The sequence below is a fragment of the Astyanax mexicanus genome, chromosome 5 (assembly GCF_023375975.1).
Source record: "Astyanax mexicanus isolate ESR-SI-001 chromosome 5, AstMex3_surface, whole genome shotgun sequence".
NCBI lineage: Eukaryota > Metazoa > Chordata > Actinopteri > Characiformes > Acestrorhamphidae > Astyanax > Astyanax mexicanus.
The window spans coordinates 6,395,455-6,422,641 of record NC_064412.1 but is presented as its reverse complement, the minus strand read 5'-3'; the positions used below and the strand labels follow the sequence as shown (position 1 = coordinate 6,422,641).

The 27,187-nt window shown below is 37.9% G+C and overlaps 3 protein-coding genes across 10 annotated transcripts in view; 1 reads left to right on the top strand and 2 right to left on the bottom strand.

Annotated features, from left to right (window-relative positions):
* Positions 1-11,700, top strand: part of slc12a5a (solute carrier family 12 member 5a) — a 297,781-nt gene extending 286,081 nt beyond the window's left edge. For all 3 annotated transcript variants that reach the window (XM_022675607.2, XM_022675608.2, XM_022675609.2), the window contains 3 exons: positions 323-337; positions 504-637; positions 1,856-11,700. In XM_022675607.2, the coding sequence (XP_022531328.1) occupies positions 323-337; positions 504-637; positions 1,856-1,947 (241 nt within the window). In that variant the 3' untranslated portion in view covers positions 1,948-11,700. The remainder of the gene's footprint in view (positions 1-322; positions 338-503; positions 638-1,855) is intronic.
* The window catches only part of pltp (phospholipid transfer protein), a 188,243-nt gene that overhangs the window by 122,859 nt on the left and 38,197 nt on the right, over positions 1-27,187 (bottom strand). The window lies entirely within an intron of this gene.
* On the bottom strand, positions 12,561-26,296 carry ncoa5 (nuclear receptor coactivator 5). Of its 5 annotated transcripts, none has more exons than XM_022675601.2 (11): positions 26,161-26,296; positions 22,852-23,128; positions 22,471-22,578; positions 20,285-20,339; positions 19,111-19,332; positions 18,048-18,172; positions 17,749-17,878; positions 15,945-16,147; positions 15,474-15,678; positions 14,778-14,869; positions 12,561-13,518 (listed from the first exon to the last, which is right to left on the bottom strand). In XM_022675601.2, exons 2-11 carry the CDS (start codon positions 23,012-23,014, stop codon positions 12,938-12,940), a joined length of 1,884 nt encoding a protein of 627 aa, XP_022531322.2. In that variant the 5' UTR covers positions 23,015-23,128; positions 26,161-26,296; the 3' UTR covers positions 12,561-12,937. The 5 variants fall into 5 exon arrangements, with proteins under 5 accessions (XP_022531322.2, XP_022531323.2, XP_022531324.2 ...); XM_022675602.2 differs by having other exon boundaries at positions 15,945-16,144; XM_022675603.2 differs by lacking the exon at positions 22,471-22,578.

Below are 27,187 nucleotides of genomic sequence, written 5' to 3'. Positions count from 1 at the left end.
TAAAAAAAAAAATTGGAAGAGGACATATTGTTATGTGTTCAAATATAATAACATATTTTGGCTTCCTAAAAAGTAACAATAGCTATAAAGCTTTTTATTGTTATTACCAGAAAATAAGAAAATAAGAAAAGCACATTTCAGATAGCCCACCATCACCAATTTACCAAAAGCGCTAGATAAAAGTGCATAAAAGTGTCCTTTTAATATTTTTAAATTAATACAATCTAACAGTTCAATCCAAGATATGTCCTGATGATATAAGATAACTGTCCCAATTATATGTTTTTTTTACACTTGCATTTCTGTGTTTGCCACGCTGCAGAGAGTGGGAGAATCTGTAAGTATTTATTTGACTTTGAGCTTTATACACATTCAGTTTCTATATAGTATATTTCTGTTTTTAGAGAAATACATATGTTTTATTTTGTTCTAAAAATGCATTTAAAAATGTCACACAGTTTATACTCTCTAATATACCCGTTCTCTTATCTTTCACTGTTCAGAAACCAGTTCAACGTTAGGCGCATGCACACTGCTCTCAGACTCAATAGTGAAATTGTGAAGAAATCCCAGGAAGCCAAGTTAGTCCTGCTCAACATGCCCGGACCACCCAAGAACAGGACTGGTGACGAGAACTGTATCCTCTCACTGCACTGTGCTGGACAAACGTCTCAGATATCATCACAAAAATGTTTAAAAGCAAGTGCATGTTTGACCTGTAAAACACCCACATAATATTAGAAATAATAAATGTGTATTTAGAGCTGCAGAGATATTGGTTTGGAGAACACAGCCGACAGAACACAGTTAGACCAGTTAGAAGAGGACAGAAGAACACAGTTAGGAGGAGAACAATGTTAAAACAAACTCAGAACATAGTTAGAAGACCAGATTTAGAACAACGCAGTCAGTAAAACACAGTTAGAACTGAACAGCTAGAAGAACACAGTTTGAAGAGCACAGTTAGAGGACCAAAAATTTAAAAGAGCAAAGTTAGAAGACCAATGTTAGAAGAGAACCGTTAGAAGAACACAGTTTAAAGACCAAAGTTAGAAGAACACAGGACAGAACAACAACAAAAAAACACAGTTTGAAAAGCAAAGTTAGAACAGTGTTAGAAGAGAACAGTTAGAAGAACACAGTTAGAAGAGAAAAACTAGAAGAACACAGTTTAAAAAGCACAGCTAAAAGAACACAGTTAGATACACACAGTTATGACAAAGTTAGAAGAACACAGTTTGAAAAGCACAGTTAGAAGGACACAGTCAGATACACACAGTTAGGACAAAGTTAGAAGAACACAGTTAGAAGGAAATAGATTGAGCACAGTTATAAAAACGTAGGTAGTGGAACGCACTCAGGAGAACACAGTTAGAAGAAAACAGTTAAAAGGACAGTTAGAAAAACACAGTTAGTAAAACATAGATAACAGAACACAGCAAGAACACAGTTAGAAGAATAGGGTCAGATACACACATTTAGGAGGAGAAAGTTAGAAGAATACAGTTAGAAAAAACATAGCAGAACACAGAAGAACACAGTCAGATACACACATTTAACAGAACAGAGTTAGAAGAACACAGTTAGAAAAAGACAGAAGAACACAGTTATTAAAACACAGTTAGGAGAAAACAGAATTGGGTGCTGATGTTCTCTATAAAGTTCATACACCATGTAGAATTAAAGCACCAGAAGCTAACCTGCTTACTTTAATAAAGGACTGATTGGATAAATTAGGTGTTAAATGGCCACTGGAAATACTGGACTTCCTCTTTCACAGTGTCAGGTTAGGAAAGCAGCCATTAAAGCTCATCTGTTCGATTTATTTTTCTTTAACTCAACCTTCCTCTCCCAGACATGGAGTTCCTTGAAGTCCTAACCGAGGGTCTCAATCGGGTCCTCCTCGTGCGTGGAGGAGGTCGTGAGGTCATCACCATCTACTCTTGAAAGACCAGCCTGCATCACTTCATCCCATTCCCTCATTCCCCAACCTGCAGAATCCCTACAAACGTCACATTCTCACACACCCGGCCCAAAACTCCCAAAAAACTCCCAAAAACTCCCCTGCCATTCCCAAGCAATATCCCAGAAGCCCCTGCCCTCGCCCCAAAACCCACTCCATGCCGGAGACACAAGTCCACAAGTCCACAAGTACACAAGTTCTTTACGACCCCTCACCTTCTTCGTCCTGCCCTCAGACAAGAAGTCCTATTTTACCAATCCGGTAGTGAACTCCATCATTTGCTGCCCAACGTTCCCAATGTCCTCCTAACCGTTCTGTATCTGTGGTGAACTGGTTCCGCCGGCTGAGTTCAGTGCTACGTTCATTCCGAAGGGCAAACTATTGATGTCAGTAATGTAAGCAGCATTAAGTAATCTGCTGCATTCCGGAGGTTTTTATCTATCCCCACTTTCGTAGACCTGTAGACCATCTGTAGACCATCTGTAGACCATCTATAGACCATCTATAGACCATCTGTAGACCATCTGTAGACCATCTATAGACCATCTGTAGACCATCTGTAGACCATCTGATGGCCATCTGTAGACCGCTCTTCTCATCCAGTCTCATCTGGATGCGTTTGAAGGTTGCTGAAACAAGACAGTCGGGTTACAATACAGTCTGTTTTGTGTTTTTTATTTTCATTTTTTTGTTATTAGGACTATTTTTTTATTCTATTGTATTTCATTTCTTCGATTATTTGTTTAAAAACTGAACTCGCCAGAAGAACAGTCGCCAGACACGCCGAGGATCCCCAAGTCATCGAGTTGCATCGCTGTGTGAGTGATGGAGCGACGAGTTCTCAGACAGACAGACTCTTGACAGATGAACTGACCAAGATGGTGGCGCGACGTTTCTGCCACGGAATGGACCGACCTCCCAGCAGCTTTGTCTGTTGCGAGCGGGACTGGCGACCACGAGGGGAGACGCTTGGTCTCGCCGTCCAGTTGACACGCTTGGAGGAAGCCGTAGCAAAAACCGTCAGGATTCCTCGATCGCACTGGGAAATGAGTTTTTGCGTTCTGTTTTCTTGGCAGAGTTCTGTCATTTTATTTGTGTTTGTGTGCATGTCTCATCGTCACCCTCCGTACTCACTCGCCTCATCTCATCTTTTTTCGTGTCTCCCGGTCAGAAGTGGCTAGCTATTCCCTGCCAACTACGACATGTGCCAAAAAAAAAAAAAAAACGAGAGTGGGAAGATCTGTGACACGCTGTCCGATTGCCAGGCAGCGAAAGACGAAGCTGCGTATATCTGCGGTAATAATGGCGGCGTAATTAGAGAAGAACCGATTAAAAAAAGGGGCTGAGAGAAAAGAGAAAAGGATTCAATTCAAGCGTAGGCCGTTGGATTAGTGTAAATACAATCTCTGTACAATCTCTGAGGTATTAAGAAGAAGTATTCGTGTAGTGTTCTTCTCCTGAATCCTGAATTCACGAAGTAAGCCTCCTCCAGTTGAAGAAATATCCTTCATTTTTTTGACAGGGTCGGCTTCATTTTGAATGGCTTTTGGCTTCTCGCTGGAAGTGAACCGAACCGCACTGTACTGTAGCCCCCTTCACGAGCACTCAACCTGCACTGGCAGCCACTGTGCAACAAGTGATTTAATGAATCTGTGGATTCATTAAATGTGTGAACTGTGTGTGTGTGTGTGTGTGTGTGTGTAAAAGTGTGTGCATGCATGTATGTATGTGTGTAAGTGTGTAAGTAAGTGTGAGTGTTCCATCCGTGACAGAGAGAGAGAGAGAGAGAGAGCGTGGACGCTACCATTGATTTTTTTTTTTGCCTTTTTACAAAAGGGAGAGCATATATATACAGTATATGTTTGTTACATTTACAGACAGATCTATTTAAAATATATTTAACAGTATGATATGCATCAGTATCTGTGTTGGGAAGCACCAAAACACCCTTAAAAAAAAAAAGATCACACAACTCCATCACGATGTAGACGTTGCTTGTGCCACATACTGTCTGTATAAGCAAGTGGAAACCGTAATCAGCAGCGGCAGAAGAGAAGAGGACTGATTACACGGTTTTAAAGGTTTTTGGAGGTTTTAGAAAGAAGCGATTTATTAGTTGGAGGTTGATTGAATGTACTTAGGAATTATGGAGGGAGAGGAACCAGAGGAAGTATTCATCTTTAGGCTGTAGACATTTGTCAGTCTGGCTTTAAAGCTCCAAATTCCTTGGGATATCTATTTTCCCAATGCTTGAAAATCCCAGCCGAGCATTTTGAGGGGAAAAAAAGTGCATTTTTGAAAGGACTGTGCAATAGCTGAAATGGAGAAATCATGTAACCACTGCATTATTTATTTTTGTATGCATATATTTTATACATGTGGCTTTACATCGCTTCATTCTCACTGTAGAAGCTGTAGTCGTCTCAACTGCAGTTTATATATTTATATATTTTTTTCGTTTCTTTTCAGAGAATCGAACTGTTACAGTCAGTTGCACTTAGATTGCAGTAGATTTATTGTTAATATGTCAAATTAAATATATATAAATATATATAAATATACATTCATATAAATATAAATATATATAAATATATATACGTATATAAATGATTGGAGAAATATAGTTTATAGACTACAGATATTACAGTATTTTCAGTTTTAAAATTACGATTACGAAAACCTCTCATAAGTTGTGAATGCTGCTAGTGTACGAACAGACTGGTTTGTATTGTGTGTCTGTACATAGAACGAACAACAACAAAAAAAAGAAAAGACATATTTAAAGGTATACATATCAGTGCTGGTGATTTATTGCATCTAAGATGTAGAGCAGATTTGGTTTCTGCAACGTAAAAAAACCAAAAAAAAAAAGACTAAAACAGCGATCAGCATTTCCTCCGTCTGGAATCCGAAGCTGAGCCGATGATCTGAAACGTCCGGGCAGCTTTCCGTGGTGTCGTTCCGCTGGTGACGTACAGAATATCGAACCATGCAATGCACAAGCGTACAAGGACATGGCTGCTTTTTCGTCTGGTGTACGTTCTGAGCCGTCGCATGCTTCACCAACACGCCGTTGCAGTCGTTCGCTTTTTTCGGTAAAGCCGCCGAGCCGCTACTATATGAGTAGACTTTTTCCGCTCATGATTCGCCTGCATAGTCTGAGCCTTCTGAACACATTTTTCCCCAAACAGGCATCTCTGAGTTGGTCCGAAAAGACTGAGTTTTTCGGCCAAAAGTTTCGAAATGATTTTTGTTTTTGATTCCTGTTTGCATGGTCCGTGTATGAATATTCGTTTCAATGGTTTCTATTGTGTGTTGTATGTAGACGGTAGAGGCAAAGGAAGGTCCAGGCGTCTGATGGAGCTTATCTAGGCCAAGGGCAGCATGTTTATTACCACTGATGTCTGCCAAACGTTTGTAGTTACACTACTATTGTATTTACTTAACTACTTAACTACTAATGTTATAGTTATAAGAACATAAAAAAAAAAACTTTTAACAACTTTTTGAAAAAGTTCCAGTAAGGTTAGCCTGTAACGTTGCAGACATAACATTTTAGGAACTTTCTGAAAACTTGTGACATAATAAAGGTTTGCATCACAACGTTATTAGAACGTTTCTCATATAAAATTCTCACCTAGGTGAATACTCATGTTTTAATTGAACGTGGGGAAAGTAACTTTCCCCGAAACTAAAATTAAAAAGTTCAAACAAGCGGCGTTAAAAGAATTTTTAAAAAACGAAAAATTAATCTGTTTAAAGAACACCCAGAAAACGTTTAAAGAACGTTTACAGAAAGATTATAGGTAACATTGACCCAAAACTAAAATAAAACCTTTTAAACAAGTGACATTGCAGTGGCGTTAAAAGTTTTTGCAGTTTAAAGAACATCCAGAAAACATGATAGATTAATGAACGTTTAAAGAATGTTAACTGTAACATTATAGGTAACATTTCCAAAACTAAATTTTTTACATAAAAAAGTGACATTGCAGTGGCGTTAAAAGAAGGTTTTAAAACAAAAAAAGGAATTCTTTTAAAGAACATCCAGAAAACTTGATAGATCAATGACTGTTTAAAGAATGTTAACTGTAGCGTAATAGGTAACATTTCCAAAAAAAGATTATTTTTTTAGTTTTTAAACATTCTTTTAACATTGCAGTGATGTTAAAAGAATGTTTAAAAACTAAAAAAATAATCTTTTTGAAGAACATCCAGAAAACTTGATAGATTAATGAACGTTTAACGAATGTTAACTGTAACATTATAGCCAACATTCCCAAAACTAAAATTAAAACATAAAAAAGTGACGTTGCAGTGGCGTTAAAAGAATGTTTAAAAAATAAAAATCTATAGGTTTTAGGAACATCCAGAAAACCTGATTAATGAACATTTGAAGAACGTTAACTTTAATGCAGTTACTGTCACAGCTAATAACCAAAAATTGTTAGCTGGGGGTAGACAACAGACTTGCTGTTCTTATATTTATTGTATCATCAAGTTAAGAGGAGTCTACTCTAATTGCGTTGGGATAATTGGAAATTACTACATTGGGAATGAGAAAAAATAATTGTTCACAATGGTGATGATAGAAACCAGAGGTCTGGAGCATTTTATGCATTTAATAAGACACATTTAAAGCTATTATATTGCAATATATTACCTAAAATGTGGAAATTTTGGGAATGTTTTAGCCTATAACATATGTGTTAATCTGTTTGTATGGAAAATGATCCCAAAACAAGCTTATTTATTCAGATTCATCACTGTGCTATCTAAAATTTAAATGAAATGTTAAAAATTAAAAGTGTACGTTTAGTCAACAATATGTATAAGTACAAATGAACCTTAATTCAGCTCTTGTAGAGGGATGTCAGAATAGAAGAGAAGCAATTTCTTTCTGTCCAGTATAAAAGTAAAATATCAAAGGCTGCCAGCTCTCACTTACTGGTCACAAGAATTACAATTGCTTCTAATCTCAAACTCTCACCTCTTGCCATTTCTCATGCATTTTAATGAACCCTTTTCCTTATCTGAAATGACCTCAGAATGAGTTTGATTACTGATAAAGTTTCCTACAGCTGCTGCTCTGGATCTTACTGATTAAACACACTGTAACTGGTAATGAAGGCCTTCTGAATTCATCTTTAATTTGGGAAAAGGGAAAAAAGACAATGAGAAGAAGAGAAAATGGACGAGAGTAGACAGTAAAATAGATGACAGCAGTGAGTGAGGGTTTCAGTAGTGGTATAGTGTGGTAACAGAGCTCATAAATACAGTATTGGGGGTGATGCTTCTGTTCCAATAATATTATAAGGCTTGTGTTGCAGCCACTTATTGATTCTAATTAATAAAAAGCTATTAAACTAAACCCAAGATGACTGAATAACATGCCCTATTTACATTGAGCTCAAACCAATTTTGTGTGGTTTTCAAACAAATCTTCTAGCTACAATGAAACCGAAACTTCACGTGAAGCACTATTCTTTTGTGCAAGCACGTCAATTACACAGTGCAAACTGTTTAGACTGTTCAGACAATAGTCAAGTGTGGGTCATATTAAAAAGTGAACAGCCTACATGGCCAATTAGGACTCCCCCTTTCACTAGTGATGACCCAACACCAGGAGGGTGAAGACTAGCACACGCCTCCTCCGATACATGTAAATTCAAGAGCCATCGTCTCTTTTTAAACTGCTGCTGATGCAGTATTACCGAGTAGCATCACAGCGCTAACGCTCAGAGGAAAGCACAACAACTCGGTTCTGATACATCAGCTCACAGATGCAGCCTTGTGCTGATCAACATCACCCTAGGAGTGATGAGGGGAATCTACTGTACCCACCCAGAGAGAGAGAAAGGCCAATTGTGCTCTCTCTGGGCTCCGGCAGCTGATGGCAAACTACATGAACAGGATTTGAACCAGCGATCTCCTGATCAACTAGATGTACATGTAAAGCCCTTGGCCTATAAAAGCAATTAGAAGACTCTCCCAATCAGTTAGTCAACATGTCAACAGGTGCCGAAGCAACTCGCGACTAAAAACGTGAATCGTAGGCGGACGTAGCCTAACAAAACCTTTGGACGCAATTCTATAGCTAGAATTGGTTGCCTGTTGTGTTTTTTAATATTCATAGGTCCATGTGAATTAGATTAGCAGGACACTCGGTGTGGTACGAATGGGTTTAAGGTGTCGTTTGGCTTTCGTATATATATATATTTATGCTCTTGGCTCTTGGCTAGACTTTCAGTACACTCGTCCTTTGTTGTATTGTGAGAATGCTTTCGGTAAACGCGGAACAGTGGTCTTAGATTGAAATTTTGTTTTCTATTTTGCGAAGGTTATGTGCAATATTAACGATTAGTTCTTGCGTTCTCTTGGGGGGTAAATGTTCCGTTCCTAAGTACTGTATGTACTGTATGTACGTATATCTGTGCATACGTACATATGCATAATTATTTTTTTCGTTTCTTTTCCTCTTTGTCTGCTTCGAGCACGGTCCGGTCTTGGCCGTGCCGTTCGCCGTGGCGCTCTTTGTGTGCTAGAGGAGTGTACATCACATCTGTTCTATGGTGGCTGAGATAGAAATGCACTTTATAGCGTTAACATTCTTAATGGCCTCGCCATTATTTTCTCTGAGCATGCTGGATCATTTCAGATTTCCTCTAGTGGCAAGAGCGTGAACTGCAGTCGTGCGGAGGCAACTGCAGCATTCGAGGTTTCGCCGTTAGCTCTGCAGAACCGGTGGTGGGTTCTCCGCAGTTCCATACTACCTAATCATGATTTTATGGTTTAGTATTTTATTTATCCTGCTGTACAATACTGAGGTGGTCTTATAAAGTATATTTATTATATTTCATTTGGCATGGATCACACGGATCATCTTTTTAATTTGGTGTTTCTTTATTTTACTCTCTTTTTTTTATTCTTTCTCTCCAGTCTAAAGAATAGGGTACGAGACATTGACGTTAAAAATAAAGGTGTTTCATTTCTTGCACCAGACACTGAATCAATGTAGTGACTCCCCCTGCCCTTGCTTCATCATCTTTCCCCACTTCCCTCCCAACACCCAATCAATCGAATCGCACACCTGCAACCCCATCTCTTGAACAGAACCCAACACAAGCTACCCATTCATTCACCTGCTCTCCTAAACCCCTTCCTTCCCCAAGGCACTGTATGAAAAATGTGATTGCAGTATAAATTTGAATATTGATCAAAGACTATAAACAAGCGCTTCCACTTTTGGGCTTGGCTCTGTTAAAACTGGACGGCATCTGGACGAAGCATCTTCTCTCTTCAAGTTCTCTTTTATCTATCAATATATCTATCTACCAATTGACCATCATTATTATCGTCATCATCACCATCGTCATTCAAAGGACTATGAGAGGAACCCTGCTGAGATGTAGCAAAGAGATGAATCCAATCTCCCATTAGTCATTTGGAACCGAGAGGAACCGTTCTCATTTCAACAGCTCGCAGTTCTGTTCTGAAAGAGAATATACAAATGTCTAAGGGCTCTGGATATCAGTCTACAGTATTTATTCTAGGTGTTTTAATTCTGAGGTGAGTTTGCAGTGGAATTGAGTACAAAACAAGAGTACAAAACACCCAAGCTTGGTCCAATTCTTCGAGGAACATCGTTCTACCTGGATTTTAAGGTTCCAGATGCTGCAGCGTCCAGCCAGCACAGTTGTAACAGAGCCAGGGCCCAGGTTTGTTGTCGAACTCAACGCATGCACATTATCCTGAACAAGTTGATATAACTCAATATATATTTAAATGTTTTGTGGTTCTCAATATTACGTTCCCTCTCAGTATTTATTTTCATTCTTTTCAATTGCCTATGTGTTCTTTTTACGAGCTGTGTGGTGTAATTTATCGTGTACAAACGCTTCATTTGGGTAAATCCGTAGGCTAGCTGGGGTGAATGAGTGCACATTGGTTACAGGAATCTATTTTTATTATAGTTAGTTAAGCCAAATAAAAAAGGAGGCTGTTTTACTTTTGTTATCATGATAACAGAGTTAATTTATCAACAGAAGAACCGATTACCAAAGTATATTTAAGTTGACTTGGAAATATATTTTGTGTGTTATATACGCAGTCATTGCAATGAATGAAAAAGAAGCTTGGGGGGGATCCGATGAAGTCACACCACTTCAATTCCACAGATTTCTACGTATGCCTTAAACCAAAACACCAATTGGCAGCTATATATCTTTCCTGATGGTTCAGTGTGGAAGTAACTGGAGGAGGGTAACTTTTGCCTGTTTTATTTCACTGAAGGCATTCAAATCTGTAGACTGTACGACTTCATGGCCTATCTTAAACATAATCTCGTGAACTACTGTAGTTTAAATCTGTTCAAGGTTATTTTAAATCTAAGTGTAGTTTGATCAATTAATTAGCAGATTTACTGTTAGCGCTGAGTAATAACCAAGTACAGCAAAACTTCAGTAAAAAGTATAATAAACCTGTAAATCTAAGTAATTTACAATAATATAATCTACAGTTGGCTGGCACTGTTGGATTCTAAATTAAATTATACTAAATTATATTATTATACAGCTTTGGAAAAAATGTAAGAGATTAAGAGATTAAATTAAATTAGTTTCTTTGATTTTGCTTTTTATAGGTATATGTTTGAGTAAAACAAACATTAAATTGAATGAAATTTATTCTATAAATGACTGACATTTCTCCCAGATGTCAAATAAAACTTCAGAAATCAATATTTGGTGGAGTAACACTGATTTTTAATCACAGTTTTTATGCATTTTGGCATGTTCTCCTCCACCAGTCTTACACACTGCTTTTGGATAACTTTATTCCTTTACTCCTGGTTGAAAAATTCATGCAGTTCAGTTTGGTGGTTTGATGGCTTGTGATCATCCATCTTCCTCTTGATTATATTCCAGAGGTTTTCAATTTGATAAAAGCAAAGAAACTCATCATTTTTAAGCGGTCTGTTATTTTTATTTCCAGAGCTGTATATTACAATCCTTGAGAACATTCGGAATAAGCCTTCAAACTACATAATCAGCCAAGCTAACGAAGTTAAAGCTAAAGCTAAGCTAAGTCATTGGCAGTGTGTTTAGAGGAGGATACAGGACCTGTAAACAGCTAACATGAACAGTTTTGGCCCTTCAAGCTTGTTTTTGATTCATGAGATGCGCAAAACATTTTGTATGAATGTTTGAAAGAGAATGGATGTAGACGAAAAAAAAAGAGATTTTCAGATCTATAACACGAGTATGTAGATGTTTTATTACTTCTTTTTCTTGGTATAGACCGATTATCACAGAATTGTTCCACTGTGTTATTCATTTGTTTGTGCGTGCGGGGTGCGTGTGTATGCATGTGTGTGCAGACGTGTACGTGTGCACAATTAAAAAAAAAAAATATATATATATATATATATATAAAAATATAAAAAAGTGAATAAAAAACGCATTGGGGACCACGGGGCTAGGGAGGGACGGGGTTCTGTTCATACAGATATGGTTAGTGTTGAGGTGTTTATTTTTTGTGTCAGTGTTAACTTCAATATTTTAAAGAGATAAATAAGTATTATCTATTGTGTTTCATGGTACAAAAAAGGAAGAAAAAAAAAATGAAAGAAAATGTAGTTTTACATTTCAAATGCTTTATCTCTATGGCTTCTGGCAATTTCCCATTCCATTTTATAGATTCGTCAGCACAAAATGCAATAAACTAATACCATTTTATTACTGATGTGTTCACAGTCTTCTTTTCAGTGTTTTTACTCTTTTTGTTACTACAAACCTGCAAATAAATTAGATCTAGATCTGCAGTTCTCAAAACGACCCACAAGAAAACCAATCTCAGATTGTAAAAAACAAAATTAAAAATTGTCTTTTGTCACTTGCTGACACTAAAGAAACAACAGAGATTTTCTGTTTTATCTGCATCAGATACAGGCGACTGCATTGTCAATCATTTAATTTGCCTCAAATTAATTCCTCTGTTTTACTGTTTTTTATTGGTGTTTAAATTAATTGTTTATATAGTAATGCATCTCAAAAAAAAATGGAATATCATTAAAAAGTTACTTTATTTAAGTAATTAAGTTCAAAATGTAAAACTCATATTATATAGATGTATTACACACAGAGTGATCTATTTTAAGCGTTTATTTCTTTGATTGTTGATGATTATGGCTTACAGCCAACGAAAACCCGAAAATCAGATTATATAAGACCAATTTTAACTTCTGATGACTTAACTCTCAAAACCATCACTGATTGGTGGAAACTTCACACTAGACCTTGAGCAGTTTGGACTGTGTCTCTCCACTCTTCCTCCAGACTCTGCTCCCTTGATTTACAAATGAAATGTAAAATTTACTGATGATCAGTGATGGTTTGGAGAGACATGTCATCTGCTGGTGTTGATCCACTGTGTTTTATCAAGTTTAAAATCTTACAGCACTTCATGCTTCCCTCTGCTTTTATGAAGATGCGGATATCATTTTCCAGCAGGACTTTGCACACTGCCCATTATTTAACTTACATATTTTAGTTTATTTATTTTTTTTTTTACGTCAGAGACTCAGACAGACAAATGAAAATCAAAGTCGTCACAAAATGTGTTTATTTAAATCACAGCTGGTTATGTACAAATGACTGGCTTTATATAAAACAACAAAATGAAAATATTCACTTACATTAGAACCTCATGCTTCGTGAAAGACAAATGAACACGTTTCCTATTTGGTAGGAATTTCTCTCTTATTTAGTGGAAAAGGTGCCGCTGAAAATCGCTGACTTTTCACATATCTAAAAGAAATGTCGTCACATTTCCGAGTAAGAAACAGAACATAAAACATTTAACGATTTAATGAGACGCTGTTCTGCAAGAACTAAAGCCTCTAAGGGGAATCAAATGTTGTGGAGCAATGCTCAGGGGAGGAGAAGGAGGGGGGGGGGGGGGGGGAGTGGATGTGCTTTAGTAATGGCGAGAGTAGTGGGACACTGGGGGCGGGCCCTGACCCATACCCTGACCCATTCCTTGCCCCATCCCCTGCACTGGTCTGGAGGACGGCGCGGCCGCCGCGCTGCCCGAGTTTACCAGGTGGTTGAGCGAGGGTCCGCTCTGGATGAGCGTGTCCAGGGCTTTCTGCACGCTGGGGTTGTCGAAGTTGATGCCCGTGCCCGTGCTGCCGATGGGTCTCTGGAGACCCTGTGGTGCCGGCATGCGCCCCGCGGGCGGCCTCACGCCAGCTAGCGAGGACAAGGCCTGACTCGAGAGCAAGGAGGGCAGCCCGCTGCTCTGCTGACCCAGGCCGGAGCCGTAGTCCTGAGACTGGGGAGCTGAAACTGGGTTGGAGGGCACGGAGGAGCCGGAGCCACTGTTAAAGAGACTGAGGATTTTAGCCTGCAGCTCCTGCTGTTGACTGGTGGCGGCTGTGGAGGCAGAGGTGAGGTGGGAAGAGTGTACAGAATGTGTGGAAAGTGATGGGTGTGCCTGGGAGCCAGGGGTGGACTGAGAAGGCTCGTGAGTGGCCGAAATTGAAGATGCGCGGGATCCTGCAGAGAAAGAAGAAGAGAAAAAGAGAATTAAGGCTTTTTATCAAACCTATTGTTTTAATAGTCTCGTCTTTTAAGATATCACATATAAAAAAGGAGCAATGCAACAGAATAACCATTTTTGGTTCCTTTTGGAGCAGTTTGTTTAGAATTAAAACATGATATGGCTTCAATCAGAAACAACTATGAAATATACTCCTTTTGTTTGAGCTGTTCAGATGCAGTGTAACCTGATTTATTATTACCCAGATAACTACCACAGCTAAAGCTCTATCCGGACGGGATTAGTTTCTCAGGGGGACATCTGTGATAAATATTTCACACTTTTACTTCTAGTGATAAAACTCTTACATCCGGACTGCAACTGAATAAACAGGAGGACCAGCGAGTTTTTTTTTTTTTTTTAAGGCTTTCTAGGTCACATGACATCGCATTCAGTAGCTCCTCCATTTCCACTCGCTGTTGTGTTTACCTGGATCTCTGTGGAAACGCGCACCCAAAGTGTCATCACGGTGCATGGCAGTGGACAAACAGCTATTTCATTAAACATGAGGTAATGAAACCTCATGTTCAGATGTGCGTCTGGACAGGACTAAAATTATTAGAGGACCACGGATTTCAGCGAAAAACAGTAGATAACTTAGCCTGTGATTTTTTCAGAGGACGTCTGAGAAAAACAAGTACATGGTCGTTCCGAATAGGAATAAAAATCAGAGGACCCCCATAAAAGAGAAAATTACCCCAGAATCCACTGAGAAACTAATCCTGCCTGGATAGGGCTTATGATGGCTATGAACACTGCCTCTGCTGCTGCTCCACACTAAGCTGTTCACACACTGCTCACACCCGTGCAACTCTCACTGTTTATCTGTGCAACAAATCCCATTGAAAGCACAGTGCTTTAAAAAAACACAGTAGGAATTTTCTGTGTTCCATGTTAAAGGAGCTTTACAGCGCTTGACCATATACATGCTGGTCTAGAACACAGAACCTTCTTGCAATATTTACTTTCTTGCTCAGATGACAATTACCAGATTTAGTAGTTGTCTAAGCAGAGGAATAACCAAACTATTTCTAAACAGCATCTTTAAGAGCCAGAACTAAAGATCACTATAACCAGGGTTCTTGATCCATCTTAAAAGTCAAGCTGTCTTAAAATGTAATACCTAAAGCAAATTTACAGTAAATCTAAGACAATTTAAGACATTAATGATCAAGGATCCACGGGAAGCCTGATATAAATTTTTACTGAAGCTTACCAAGATGAGGGTCTGAGCTTCCCCGGACCATGCGATCACGCTTGTCCTGCAGGTAGCTAATGAGCCTCGATAACTCTTCATGATTCAGGAACCTAAAACAAAGAGTAGAAAGAAATCTGTATATTTACTGCAATATACAACAGCGTTTTACAGCTTTATTTTTTTATTTGATAAAGTTGTAATATTTTGAGAATAAAGTGGCATTACGACCAGGAAAGCCACATTATTATGAAGTCTGTGTGGATAATGGAACTCTTAGGGTCTAGCACTATCAGGCAGCATTTATGTCCTGTTAGCGCTGTGGTTAGCAGCTGATGCTAATGCTGCTGCACCCAGCCTTAGTGCTGGAAAAACTTCACCAAAAACTCACCCTTAGACAAAATATTGGAAATCTAAGCTTACTGAAAATAAACTGAAGCGCTTTACTCACCCAAATAAACAGTTTTCAGGAGAGAAATCTGTGTAGATACAATTTTGTTTACTCAAGCGCTTCCCCCAGCTTTTCCCATTAGAAGGGAAACATGGCGACACCCTTGCTCACTTCAATTTAGGCATTCTTACTAGTCCCGATTATTGAGCTATATAATCCAGTGTTCCTTATAGTAAAAAAATATGGTAATACCAAAATATTACAGCTTTATTAAAAAATAACTTGTTTACTCCTACAGTAAACATCAAACTCAATAGTGAACATACCGGCCCTCTGACAGCAGCGTAATGGCAGTCAGCAAGGAGACAGGATGGCCTTCTCGCTCATGCTCCCTCATCAACACAGCGTCGGCCATCTTGGCAGCTTTTCTTGCGATCTCATCTCGCTCCTTGGCACGGTTCTCGACTTTGAAGGTGTCGAAGTTGTGAGCGACCAAGACCATGGCATCCTGCATGGGCATGTTTCTGTGTTCTGAACCGAAAAAGAAAAACAAAGGACGACTTCAGGAGACCATTACATCTTTTAAATGAAAGCATTGAAAACCACAAAGTCATTTAAAACCATGTCTAGCATTTTTTATTTCCGATCTAATCGCTCCCAACGGCTCTTTTAACTTGCCTTTAAATTTGCAGATAGCAAAAAATCATTATCTTAATGACTCCTGAAATGAATCTACCATTATCTTAATGACTCTGAGACAAATGAAGAGCTATTATCGGTCATCACTCCGCTCGTACCCTGTGGCGTTCCGAAGAGGATGTTCACGGTGCAGGAGCGATGCACTTGGTGCTGCTGGGTGATGATGATGGCGAAGGGAGTACGAGCCCGGCTGACGTCCTCCAGAGCCTGGGTCAAGGACACCTCAGTATTGAGGAAGATGAGGTCCACCACCATGCCCAGATCTCGCACTTTTCGGCCCACCGTTTCTGCATACTCTCTACTCAAAGTCGAAATAACAATATGCAGTTATCATACTAGGTAATCAAAAAAGTCAATTACATTTTTTTATGAAAAAAAAAAAAATACATTTTTCAAGTAGAAACCAAGGCAAATTAACACCGTCCCATCGTCCCAAATACAAATAGTATACGGGACGAGATTAAAGCTTATTCTTGGAAAAACCCAATTATGAGCTGTTTATAGGAGGTGTGTGGTGATGAACTCTGAAGCTACATGAAGTTTGGAGGTGTGTAGTGATGATGATCTAATCTGAAGCTACATGAAGTTTGGAGGTGTGTAGTGATGATGATCTAATCTGAAGCTACATGAAGTTTGGAGGTGTGTAGTGATGATGATCTAATCTGAAGCTACATGAAGTTTGGAGGTGTGTAGTGATGATGAACTCTGAAGCTACATGAAGTTTGGAGGTGTGTAGTGATGAACTCCAATCTGAAGCTACATGAAGTTTGGAGGTGTGTAGTGATGATGAACTCTGAAGCTACTTGAAGTTTGGAGGGGTGTAGTGATGATGAACTCTGAAGCTACATGAAGTTTGGAGGTGTGTAGTGATGAACTCTGAAGCTACATGAAGTTTGGAGGTGTGTAGTGATGATGAACTCTGAAGCTACATGAAGTTTGGAGGTGTGTAGTGATGAACTCTGAAGCTACATGAAGTTTGGAGGTGTGTGGTGATGAACTCTGAAGCTACATGAAGTTTGGAGGTGTGTAGTGATGATGAACTCTGAAGCTACATGAAGTTTGGAGGTGTGTAGTGATGATGAACTCTGAAGCTACATGAAGTTTGGAGGTGTGTAGTGATGATGAACTCTGAAGCTACATGAAGTTTGGAGGTGTGTAGTGATGATGAACTCTGAAGCTACATGAAGTTTGGAGGTGTGTAGTGATGATGAACTCTGAAGCTACATGAAGTTTGGAGGTGTGTAGTGATGAACTCTGAAGCTACATGAAGTTTGGAGGTGTGTAGTGATGAACTCTGAAGCTACATGAAGTTTGGAGGTGTGTAGTGATGAACTCTGAAGCTACATGAAGTTTGGAGGTGTGTAGTGATGAACTCTGAAGCTACATGAAGTTTGGAGGTGTGTAGTGATGAACTCTGAAGCTACATGAAGTTTGGAGGTGTGTGGTGATGAACTCTGAAGCTACATGAAGTTTGGAGGTGTGTAGTGATGATGAACTCTGAAGCTACATGAAGTTTGGAGGTGTGTAGTGATGATGAACTCTGAAGCTACATGAAGTTTGGAGGTGTGTAGTGATGATGAACTCTGAAGCTACATGAAGTTTGGAGGTGTGTAGTGATGATGAACTCTGAAGCTACATGAAGTTTGGAGGTGTGTAGTGATTGGTGTAGTGACTCTGCAGAAAGTTGGTGAACTCTGTGCACTATGCTCCTCAGCATCCACTGACCCCACTCTGTTATTTTACACTGACAGAGCACAGAGTCGCTGTCGTTCCCAGTCTCTTCCACTGTGTTATAATATCACTAACAGTTGGCTGTGGAATATTTAGTAGTAAGTAGTGCTGAATTCTATCACAATGCTGGAGTTCACTGAATACTTTTGGCAATATATTTTAGATAGTTACTTCTGCAGCTTGTTGACCACGATGACAGAGCAGTCCACAGGTCTCTCAGCATCATAGCGTCTCTGCAGCTCTTCGTAGTACTGACGATATAACTCGTTCCTCCTGCGCTCCTCCGGCCTCACTCTCTCCTCTGAACATCAACCAATATGTTAACTGAGCATACATTCATCTAGCAAGATCTCAGACACATTTTCAGCATTTTGCTTTCATCTTTGAGAAAAGATTAAAGATGTTCAAATGATAAATGTGCTTGTTTTTAATCTAACTAACACACACAGAGTGATCCTGAGCAGACTTACCTTCAGGTTCTCTCCTTCCATTCCACGGCTCCCTAAAGCGGTCCTCATACAGCTCTTCTTTCTTACGGTGACCCTCGTACTCTGGACCTCGGTAATAGCCACGCTCACGGTCATAAGCCTCATCTCTGTGAAAGAGACATTTATTTAGATTTTTTTGGACCCACATTATAGTAGTGACTACAGATATAAAAATTATAAATTGTTATATCAAGAAGTATATTTATTTCAGTAATTCAATTCAAAATGCTAAACAGAGTGATATATATATTTTTAAATGTTGATTATAAGATTATAATATTGATAACATGTAGCTAATAAAGATCCAAAAAGTCAATATCTCAGAAAATTAAAATATATAGTAAGACCAATTTGGCTGTGTGGGCACAGTAAGGGTGGGCGATATGGCTCTTAAATAAGATCACGATATTTCATGTTTTTTTTGTTTTTTTTTTCACGATAACGATACTCTTGGCCATATGACAAAACACTAAATAAAAAAATAAAAAAACTACTGCAACAAAAAATGTAAATTACATTTTAATATTGCATATGATATGATATGCCACACCCCTAACTGAGATATATATATATATATATATATATATATATATAAAACATAAAATTGCAGATCTGTAACAGAAGATGGTCTGGATGATCCAGAATGTCATAAATCTAATAATAATGCTCTCCAAATATCTACATGTGTCCAGGATTAAAGTAAAATAAATGATACTGCACAGGTTTAGTCTGTTTCTAGTAGATATATAATGGGAAATAAGAACAGTGTGAATTTTATTTTTGCTTAAAACAGCAAAAATGTATGGTATAATATTGCTCAAGATATTCAAAAATATTGACGATAATATTGCGTATGATACAATATGGCACACATAATATTCATAAAGCTGGTCAGCAGAGGGAAGCATGAAGTGCTGCAAAAATGTCGTGGTAGATGCTGCACGTCACGCCACATTGTACAGCACTTCATACTTCCCTCTGTTGAGCTTTAAACGATGTGGATTTCATTTTCCAGCAGGAACTAATACACACACAGATCCTCTACCTGTAAGGAGCTTCCCGCGGGTCCTTCTCTCTGCTCTCAGAGCTCCTGTAGCGCTCGGTCTCGTGCTCTCGAGGAGGCCCAGGCCGCGGCTCTCGGCTGTGCTCCCTCGTGTCTCTGCTATCCCGGTGGTCGCGAGAGTCTCGGGGTTCTCGGCCGTCTCGGCTGTGCACCGGCGATCGAGACCGGGGGCGGGGCTCCCTTCCTTCGGGATAAGCAATTGGCCTGCATGAGCAAAACAAGGAGAAGTCAATAAATGCAGAGCAAACCTGGAAAAAACCTTGGATCTGCCATTAAAACCATCTTAGTGCTTTTCATACCTACAGAAAACTAAGCAGGAAGTTTATACTCACAACCTGTAGATTTTATTGGACATTCATACGATTTTTTTTTTTTTTTGCACTGTGACGGATGAGCAGAGCACGGATGGGAACGCAAGTCAAAATAACATCCCGCCGGAGATGAAAACATCAGACGAAAATTGTTAAATGTCTTCAGATGCATTACAAGTTGAAGCTTCTGTAACGATCCTCCGATATCAGTCCGCCAGAAGAAATGGAAGTACAGAAGTAGAAATCTTTGAGCTAACGAGTCACGAACATGAAAAATACAAGGAGTCCTCCTCGTTATCCACAGTTCGCAGATGCACGAAACGTATCGGCAGATTACGAGTTAATCGATTAAATGTATTAGCAACATTTTTGTTTAATAGGCATATTCGATATTCCACCAAAATCAAATACGAATATTGGCGTTCTTCTGAAAACAGATTTTGTGATCGACAGGGTGTGTATTTTACGTAAAAGTTAAATGGCAAATAATTTGATTATAATCCAGACATTTTAATGTTTGTACAACGAACAACGAGATCCAGTCCGCCGCCATTTTTTACCGTTGAACAGGACGTAGGGATTTATACGGCAAGATGCAGTTAAAGACGATAAAAATATTTGAAATAACGAGCAAATCCGACAGAAGGAGCAACACACTGTTGAGACACAAGGACACAAAGGGAAATAGACTCAAATTGCCCTTTCATCTTTATTTCATTTCTCTCAAAACTCATTAAGAACTCATTAAGCCTGCATCGATTTGCTTTAAACGAGGAAGAAAAAAAAAAAACAGCAATACGTCATCGAAACCCACTGTGTCACCCACTCTCCCAACGATACTTTACCTGCGTGGAGGACTCGACCTGGCTTTCTGTCGTCTCTCAGCTGCCATATTTACATCTGTAAACAGACCAATCCAAAAGGTTCAGCATACGAATTATTGAAAAAATTCTACTTTTATATTCTGAGATATATATTTACACCTAAGCCCTATTTGGGCAGGATTCATTTTACATTCCATAGAAATTTAACCAAATCTTTAATGCTCATGTCTGATTCACACAGGATGAGAAATCTCTTAATAATGATGGTGATCGAAGTTGCAGCTCAAATTTTGCATCTCTGCTCCAGACAGAAATATATATTTTTGGGAGCACCAATGGAGCTCTCTGGCTGGAGAGGTCACGCTGAATAAGAGGCACATTCAAGCCTACCATAGTTCAGAGATAAAAGAAAGCAAGCAAATCTGAACTATGCAGTAGTTAAATGCTAATGCTAAATGTAGCACAAATAAATAAAAAACACCCCTAAGACCATTCACTCCACTGTGTTCTCTCAGACATGAGGCTTTTTTTCTTATAGTTAAGTCAGTTCACTCGCCGGCCATCTTTAATAACAAGACCAGGCGCTTATTTCCAGTCATGCAAAAACAAGGTCTCCAGCTATTTGAACGAATTGACCCCAAAACACTGGAAACAAAACGCTAAATTATCATTTCAGAAACATTTTTAAATCACTGATAAATTCAGATAAAAAACTTTAAGCATAGTCCATAGTGTTTGGAGTAATAAAGCACAAAATCTATATTTTTTAAACAGTTATGGCTACTGCACTTGCGCAGATCTCCACAGCAAGCAGATTGCTGTTTTTGCTGAGAGGCAGGAGTTCTTACAGAGATCTGAAACTCAGCTAGAGAAGCAAAAACTAGCTTAGCATGTGAAGTACAGAACTGGGACAACATTTACATTAAAGCTTTCAAAACATTTAACAGCAGCCATTTTGCACTGGACACATTTTTAGAGTAGTAGGTTTAGAGTAGTGCATCATGAAATTGTAAAAAAGCCACATAAGCGCATATTAATCAGCGCTACATTTACATCTTATGCTACCCCCTGCCCCAGGAATAGCACAAACCATGGCGATATTCTAAGACAGCGTGAAAAAAAGAAGAAATTAAAAGGTTTCCACTAGGGGTGAGCGATATTTCAGGATATTTTTGCAATACATATTTTTGTAGATATGACAAAACACTGGAAATCAGTTAATTTTATTTCAAGAATATATTACTGCAACAAAATTAATGTTTAAGTTTCATATAGCAAAGGACTTTTTAACATTCAGAAAAGTTGTCTAATAATGTAGCAAAATAATGTAATGCAACAAAAACAATCCTCAAGTGAGTATTTATTCCATTGATAAAGTGCAAACATAAAAACACAAGCACACAATTAAGTTACCGACTTACTGTACAATAAACAAACATGACTTCAATTTCGTCCATTGTGCTCCCATGCATGTTTGATGTCTGAGAGTGAAGCCAGCATGCTGAGCAATGAGAGTATAGCTGCATCATTGGGTTTAATCTGTTTAATTAAAGATTTGCACAAAAGTGCACCAGGACTCAGCAAGCTAGTCATGCATTTGCATTTGTAATGCAAAATATCTGACCCAGTCAGCGACTGGGAGCCAGGAGTAGCGGCTACCCACAGCCAATGGGATCAGACAAAGACAGAACTACAGGTCCAAAAAGTATCTTCTGCATGGCCAAAGCTGTTTATGGGGAGCCTGAGTCTGTTTCCCTATTATATCAATAAATTATTGTTAAGCTTTAGAGGGGTCTTGCGAGTGAATCCTCTATGAACGGGGGTGGATAGAGCTAAAAGCTAAAAATTCCAATTTAAAATTGTGACAAACTACTAAATACGAGATAATATGAGACAACCAGTGAAAAAAACTCAATGTTTTTAACATGGAGCTTAAAAAGGAACAGCAAAAGGAACTGGAACCTGTAAAAATGACCGAATTAGGGACTTTTGTCCTGTGCCAATTCCCACAGATACACAAGTGATGATTTCACTACCCCAGATAAAAAATAAATATCCTGCCCGAATAGTGCTTAAGCCTAATTAAAACTTTATAGTCTACTTAAGCAAATACTTATGATTTATTACTTAACTTAATTATCTCTATATTGTCTGAAATGTTAACTGTCAATGTGAGGTGTGGTAAACAATTCACCATTAACTCTTACCTAGTTTATAACCTCTATAAATTCGACCATTATGTCCTGCTTTAGCGGCCTCTGCATCTTCCAGTCGTTCAAACTGCACAAATCCGTACCCGCGAAACAGGGACAGGGCTGCAAAAAGGAAAAGTTTCAAGCACGAAAACGGAATATTTTATGTTGGATTGACACTGCGTTCTTCAAGCACACAGACTTATAAAATCTCTCCGTTTAGGCTGCAGAGAAAAATCCAATTTACGTTTTGATGCTTCCTTGTAAAACAATTTTAATTGACCTTTACTACGACCTGTAACTTTTTAATAGGCTTCAAAGTCAATTTAATTCAAGCAGCAAATTCTATTATTCTTCACCTCAGCAAAATTAGAAAGGTGGGCATTAGCTACTAACCCTGTATTTTCCCATACGGTCTGAACAGATCCTCCATGTCCTTCTTTGCCATGTGTGCAGTGGGCAAATTTCCAACAAAAATCCTTCTCTCCAGGTCACGAGGGTCATTGCTGTTGGTGCCGTAAGATGGTGGACTTGCACTTCGGCTTCTTCTGTGCGACATGACGATTTACGCTTCGGTTCCTAGCGCCCGCTTGCTGGAGATTCAGTTGGTGTTGTATACAAAATGACTTTTCTTTTTTTTTTTTTTTTTTATAAATTATTTTTTCCTCAGGTCCTGAAAATGTCAGTGCATCAACATAGAGGAAGAAAAGAGAAATTCCATGATAAAATGTCTTAAAATCAAGGAATACGGTTGTAGTTTGCAACATTTGGAGAGAAATTAAAATGGACTACCACTCAAAGACAGATCAGAATGAAAGCACTGGAAGATAAATTGCAAATACAGCAGACATTCAAAATGTTTGACGAGTTAAACCTTCAAAAAGATTATTTTGATTTTATAGAGAAGAGTATTCATGCTCTGAAAGCATTAGATAGCACAGTACGGAGATGTAAATGCTCTCCAGAACTTGAGCAAAAATAATGCAGAATCCTCAAATTAGGATCATTGCAAATGATGGGATACCCTTAAAAACAGGTCTCATCCAAAACTGATGGGGGGAAAATTGAAAATGCTCCCCAAATGTTCCATATAAAACTGGAGTTGTTTGAAACGTGACGAATCACAAATGTGACGCAAAATTCGATTTAAAACTTCGAGGAAAATTTAGGCAGTGAAAATGTCTTGAGCAGTAGGTACACCTGTTAGCCTCGAAATAAAGATGGGATGCTTAATAGCAGAGATTAAAAACATTATAAATACAATTTACACCTGTTTTATTTACAGACAATGGCAGACATCTCGTAAGATTTAACTGACAGAAGATGCTGGTCCATGCGGTGTATGCTTCTCTTCTGTTTTGTCTCAATTGTTAGTAGTATAATGTTGTCTTTTTTCATGTTTTCTCGTATTTCTCACTTTAATATTTCTTTGGAGATGTGCATGAAGATCCTTGAAGACAGAAAGAAATACTAAGCAAAGACAGACCTGTACATTAAAGTGTCAGACAGATTTTACATTACAGTACCCATTTAAGCAGTAAAATCCACAAGCCACAATTATTTTAAACGATGAAAAAAAAAAACTTAGCATGCTATTTCTGTAATGACTTTTGAAATTTCCAGCTGAAGAGGAATCCAGTTTGTTGTTAACGACAAAAAAAAAAAAGCACACAACGGAGAGAAGTGACGGAAACCAGTGGTAGGTGGTACTGTCACAGCCATTGCTAATGGTTTGTTTGCAGATATGGTTCGTTTTTCCTGCTCAGTTTTGGTTTTGCTGAATTGACTCTTGAGTAAATATATAATAGTGTTTAAGGATTGTGGATTACCATTTCTTTGTACCGAACGTTTATTATTTAAATATAACAACATACAGTCTTGGCATTCTTTATCCTAAAGAGAACTGTCCAAAAGCATTAATTATTATGTACATAATTTAACAACAAAATTAATGATAAGAAGGGTAAGTAAAAAGCAACTGATCCCTTTGTAACAATAAAATGAGCAGAGTCCTAAATCTGACCACATGCAAATAATGTGAACTGAGCCTAAAATCCTTATTAGCCTGTTTGATTCTGGCACAGATAAAACTGAAACTACATGGTATGTATTGCTTATTATTAAAATGACTTTTTAATAAATTATTAAAGTGTGAACAGCCAAAAATAAAACAGATTTGGGTGAAACCAATATTTCTCTAGCCAAATATTATCAGATAGTATTTGGATAACAGTGTTTTTTAATAGTGCGCCACAGAAATACCACAAAAATATCTTTACATATATTGTCCACCCCTAGTTGCAATACAAGACAACGTGGTGCTGTTTTAGATCAGGAGAAGGAGGGTCAGTGTAATGATCAAAAGTTCATTTTTTCTGACCATTTGAGGCTGAATTTGTAAAATGTAAAGAAGGAATGCTTTTTGTTTTTCTTAATTTTTCCAATTTCTATTTCCCCCCTCACAATATTTCCTTTTTTTAATATAACAGCTTTAATCAGAGAATAAAACGGGAAAACCATACAATGACTGATACAAGACGAGAAACATACGATGAATAAATCTTTCAACTACTCTGAACGTCTGTCGTTCTGTCGATTTATGTTACCATGTCGAACCGCGCTACATTAGTGTAACCTAAATGTAAAAATAAGAAAACATAAAAACAAAAAGTAAGTAGCTAACGTAGCTAAGCTAACATATTAGAACATACTTCCAACAGAAGTATAAGTATGATATTTTACAGGAAATAACCTAAATCTTTAGCCTTTACCCGAGTTAAAATTAAGACAATTGAGGCAAGTTATTTATAATTGTTTACTACTACTACTACTACTACTAATAATAATAATAATAATAATAATACTAATACTACTACTAATAATAATAATAATAATAATACTAATAATAATAATACTAATAATAATACTAATAATACTACTAATATTATTATTGTTTTTTTATTATTATTATTATTATTATTAATAATAATACATTAGTTAATTCTCTAACTAAACTTCCATTTACACTACTGCAACACAAATAATACACTGAGTTGTAAAATGCATTATAGAATTATCATAAAAAAATAAAAATAAAACGTTTAAAACACAGACGCAAGCGCATGCGCAGTTTCGGTAAGGAGCACATATTGACGCGTAGCACAACTCGACGGAACACCGGTCGGCCATTTTGTAGACACAAAAAGGAGGCGCAGTGCTGCAAAACTAGATGAATAAAACTGAAAATATCTACTCAAATATACAAATAACCTAAATGAAAAATAGATTAAACGTGCAGGACTCAGAATACACTTATATAGACACTAATAGAGCCCGTAAGAGACTCAAAAAGCTCATAAACACCGAGTCAGATCAGTGTGTGTGAACGGGGACACAGACGCCATGTTGTTCCATCGGTCTGAATGAGATCTGCGCTGTAAACGGACAGATGCACGATTCTTTTCTGTTATGTGCACGATCGTGGTGATTTTAGAGATGTAGAGATATATAATAGATAATAAATACTGTTTTAATTTATTATTAGGAGTTTTAGTTTAATCGTGGCGTTCAGTGCAGACAGCGGCGCCGATCTGCACCAGTAACCTGGGATAGCTTAGCTCAGCTAATAAACTGATAAAATGCAGAAGCTTTGGTACAAATGATTCATTAATTGTTCATTTAGTTTTCCAATAATACACTCCCTACCTTTATCATGAAGAGCGTGTTGAATTATCCGCTCCCACGATGCTGTGAGTCGAATTCTGACGACACGAAGCTTTCTGAGCTTCGGCTTTGTCTGTCCGAGTCCAGACTACTGATCCGAAGTATCCGAAGCAGACTACGACTCCCGAATGAATCGCTCAGGCGGTTCACAGGCAATGAGTCGATTCTTTGTTTTGTTCATATACCGGTGGAATCGACTCACGAGGCACAAGTTATACTATAAGTATTATATTAATAAAAAAGTAAATATGTCTTTAAAAATATGCCATCCCTGCTTAAAACACTTAAGATGCAAATATCTGCATTTTAGAGCCACTTTAAACAGAATTTAAAAAGTTCACTTCGAAAATTAAGAGATCGTAGTCGTATTATTATGAGATTAAAGTGCTTCACAGTATATTTGATGTTGATACAGTTTTCCGGCATCAGTAAGAGGTTTATTTCCTTTAGTTATGGCAGGAATTTACTGTATTTATGTTCCTTTGGTCACAAAAAATCTCTGCAAAGCAGCGCACACTCTCTCCACACAAGAGGCTTTTCGCAGCAGGGGTATTATTTAACTGTAACACTTAAGCATTAATAAGCAGCAGGTTAAAAATATATATAAATAACTGATGGTGGTCATAGCAGCCCTGTAACAGATCATGAGAAAATGCTTTTTTCCTCCCTTAAACTGCCACCCAAGCAGTTAGAACCATCAAAAAATTTTGTACTATTATTATTTTTTCCATAATTTTATATTTTATAAATTCTTTACTTTTTATGTTATTTATTATGGTAATTTCTTCCTATTTTCAATGTAGATTTTTTATTCGTCTATATTAGGTTTATTAAAAATATATATTTATTTATTTTTCCCCCTTATTTCTAATTTCTGATCTTAATGTTTTTAGTCCTTTTGGGGGCATTGTAAATTAGGGTCACCCGCAATGTAATCCCGAGTGAAAATAAAGGTTGACTGATTGATTTATTAATTGATTGAACTATTGATTGAATCTAAGAAGCTGAA

Bases quoted from the DNA above. Each gene is read 5' to 3' on its own strand.
- ncoa5 (XM_022675601.2), bottom strand. From the start codon at position 23,014: ATGTCGCACAGAAGAAGCCGAAGTGCAAGTCCACCATCTTACGGCACC. The intron at 20,340-22,470 runs GTAAGAGTTAAT...GTCTGTTTACAG, and splicing joins TTATAGAGGTTATAAACTAG to ATGTAAATATGGCAGCTGAG. The intron at 14,870-15,473 runs GTATGTTCACTA...TCTTTGTTTTAG, and splicing joins ACGCTGCTGTCAGAGGGCCG to GTTCCTGAATCATGAAGAGT.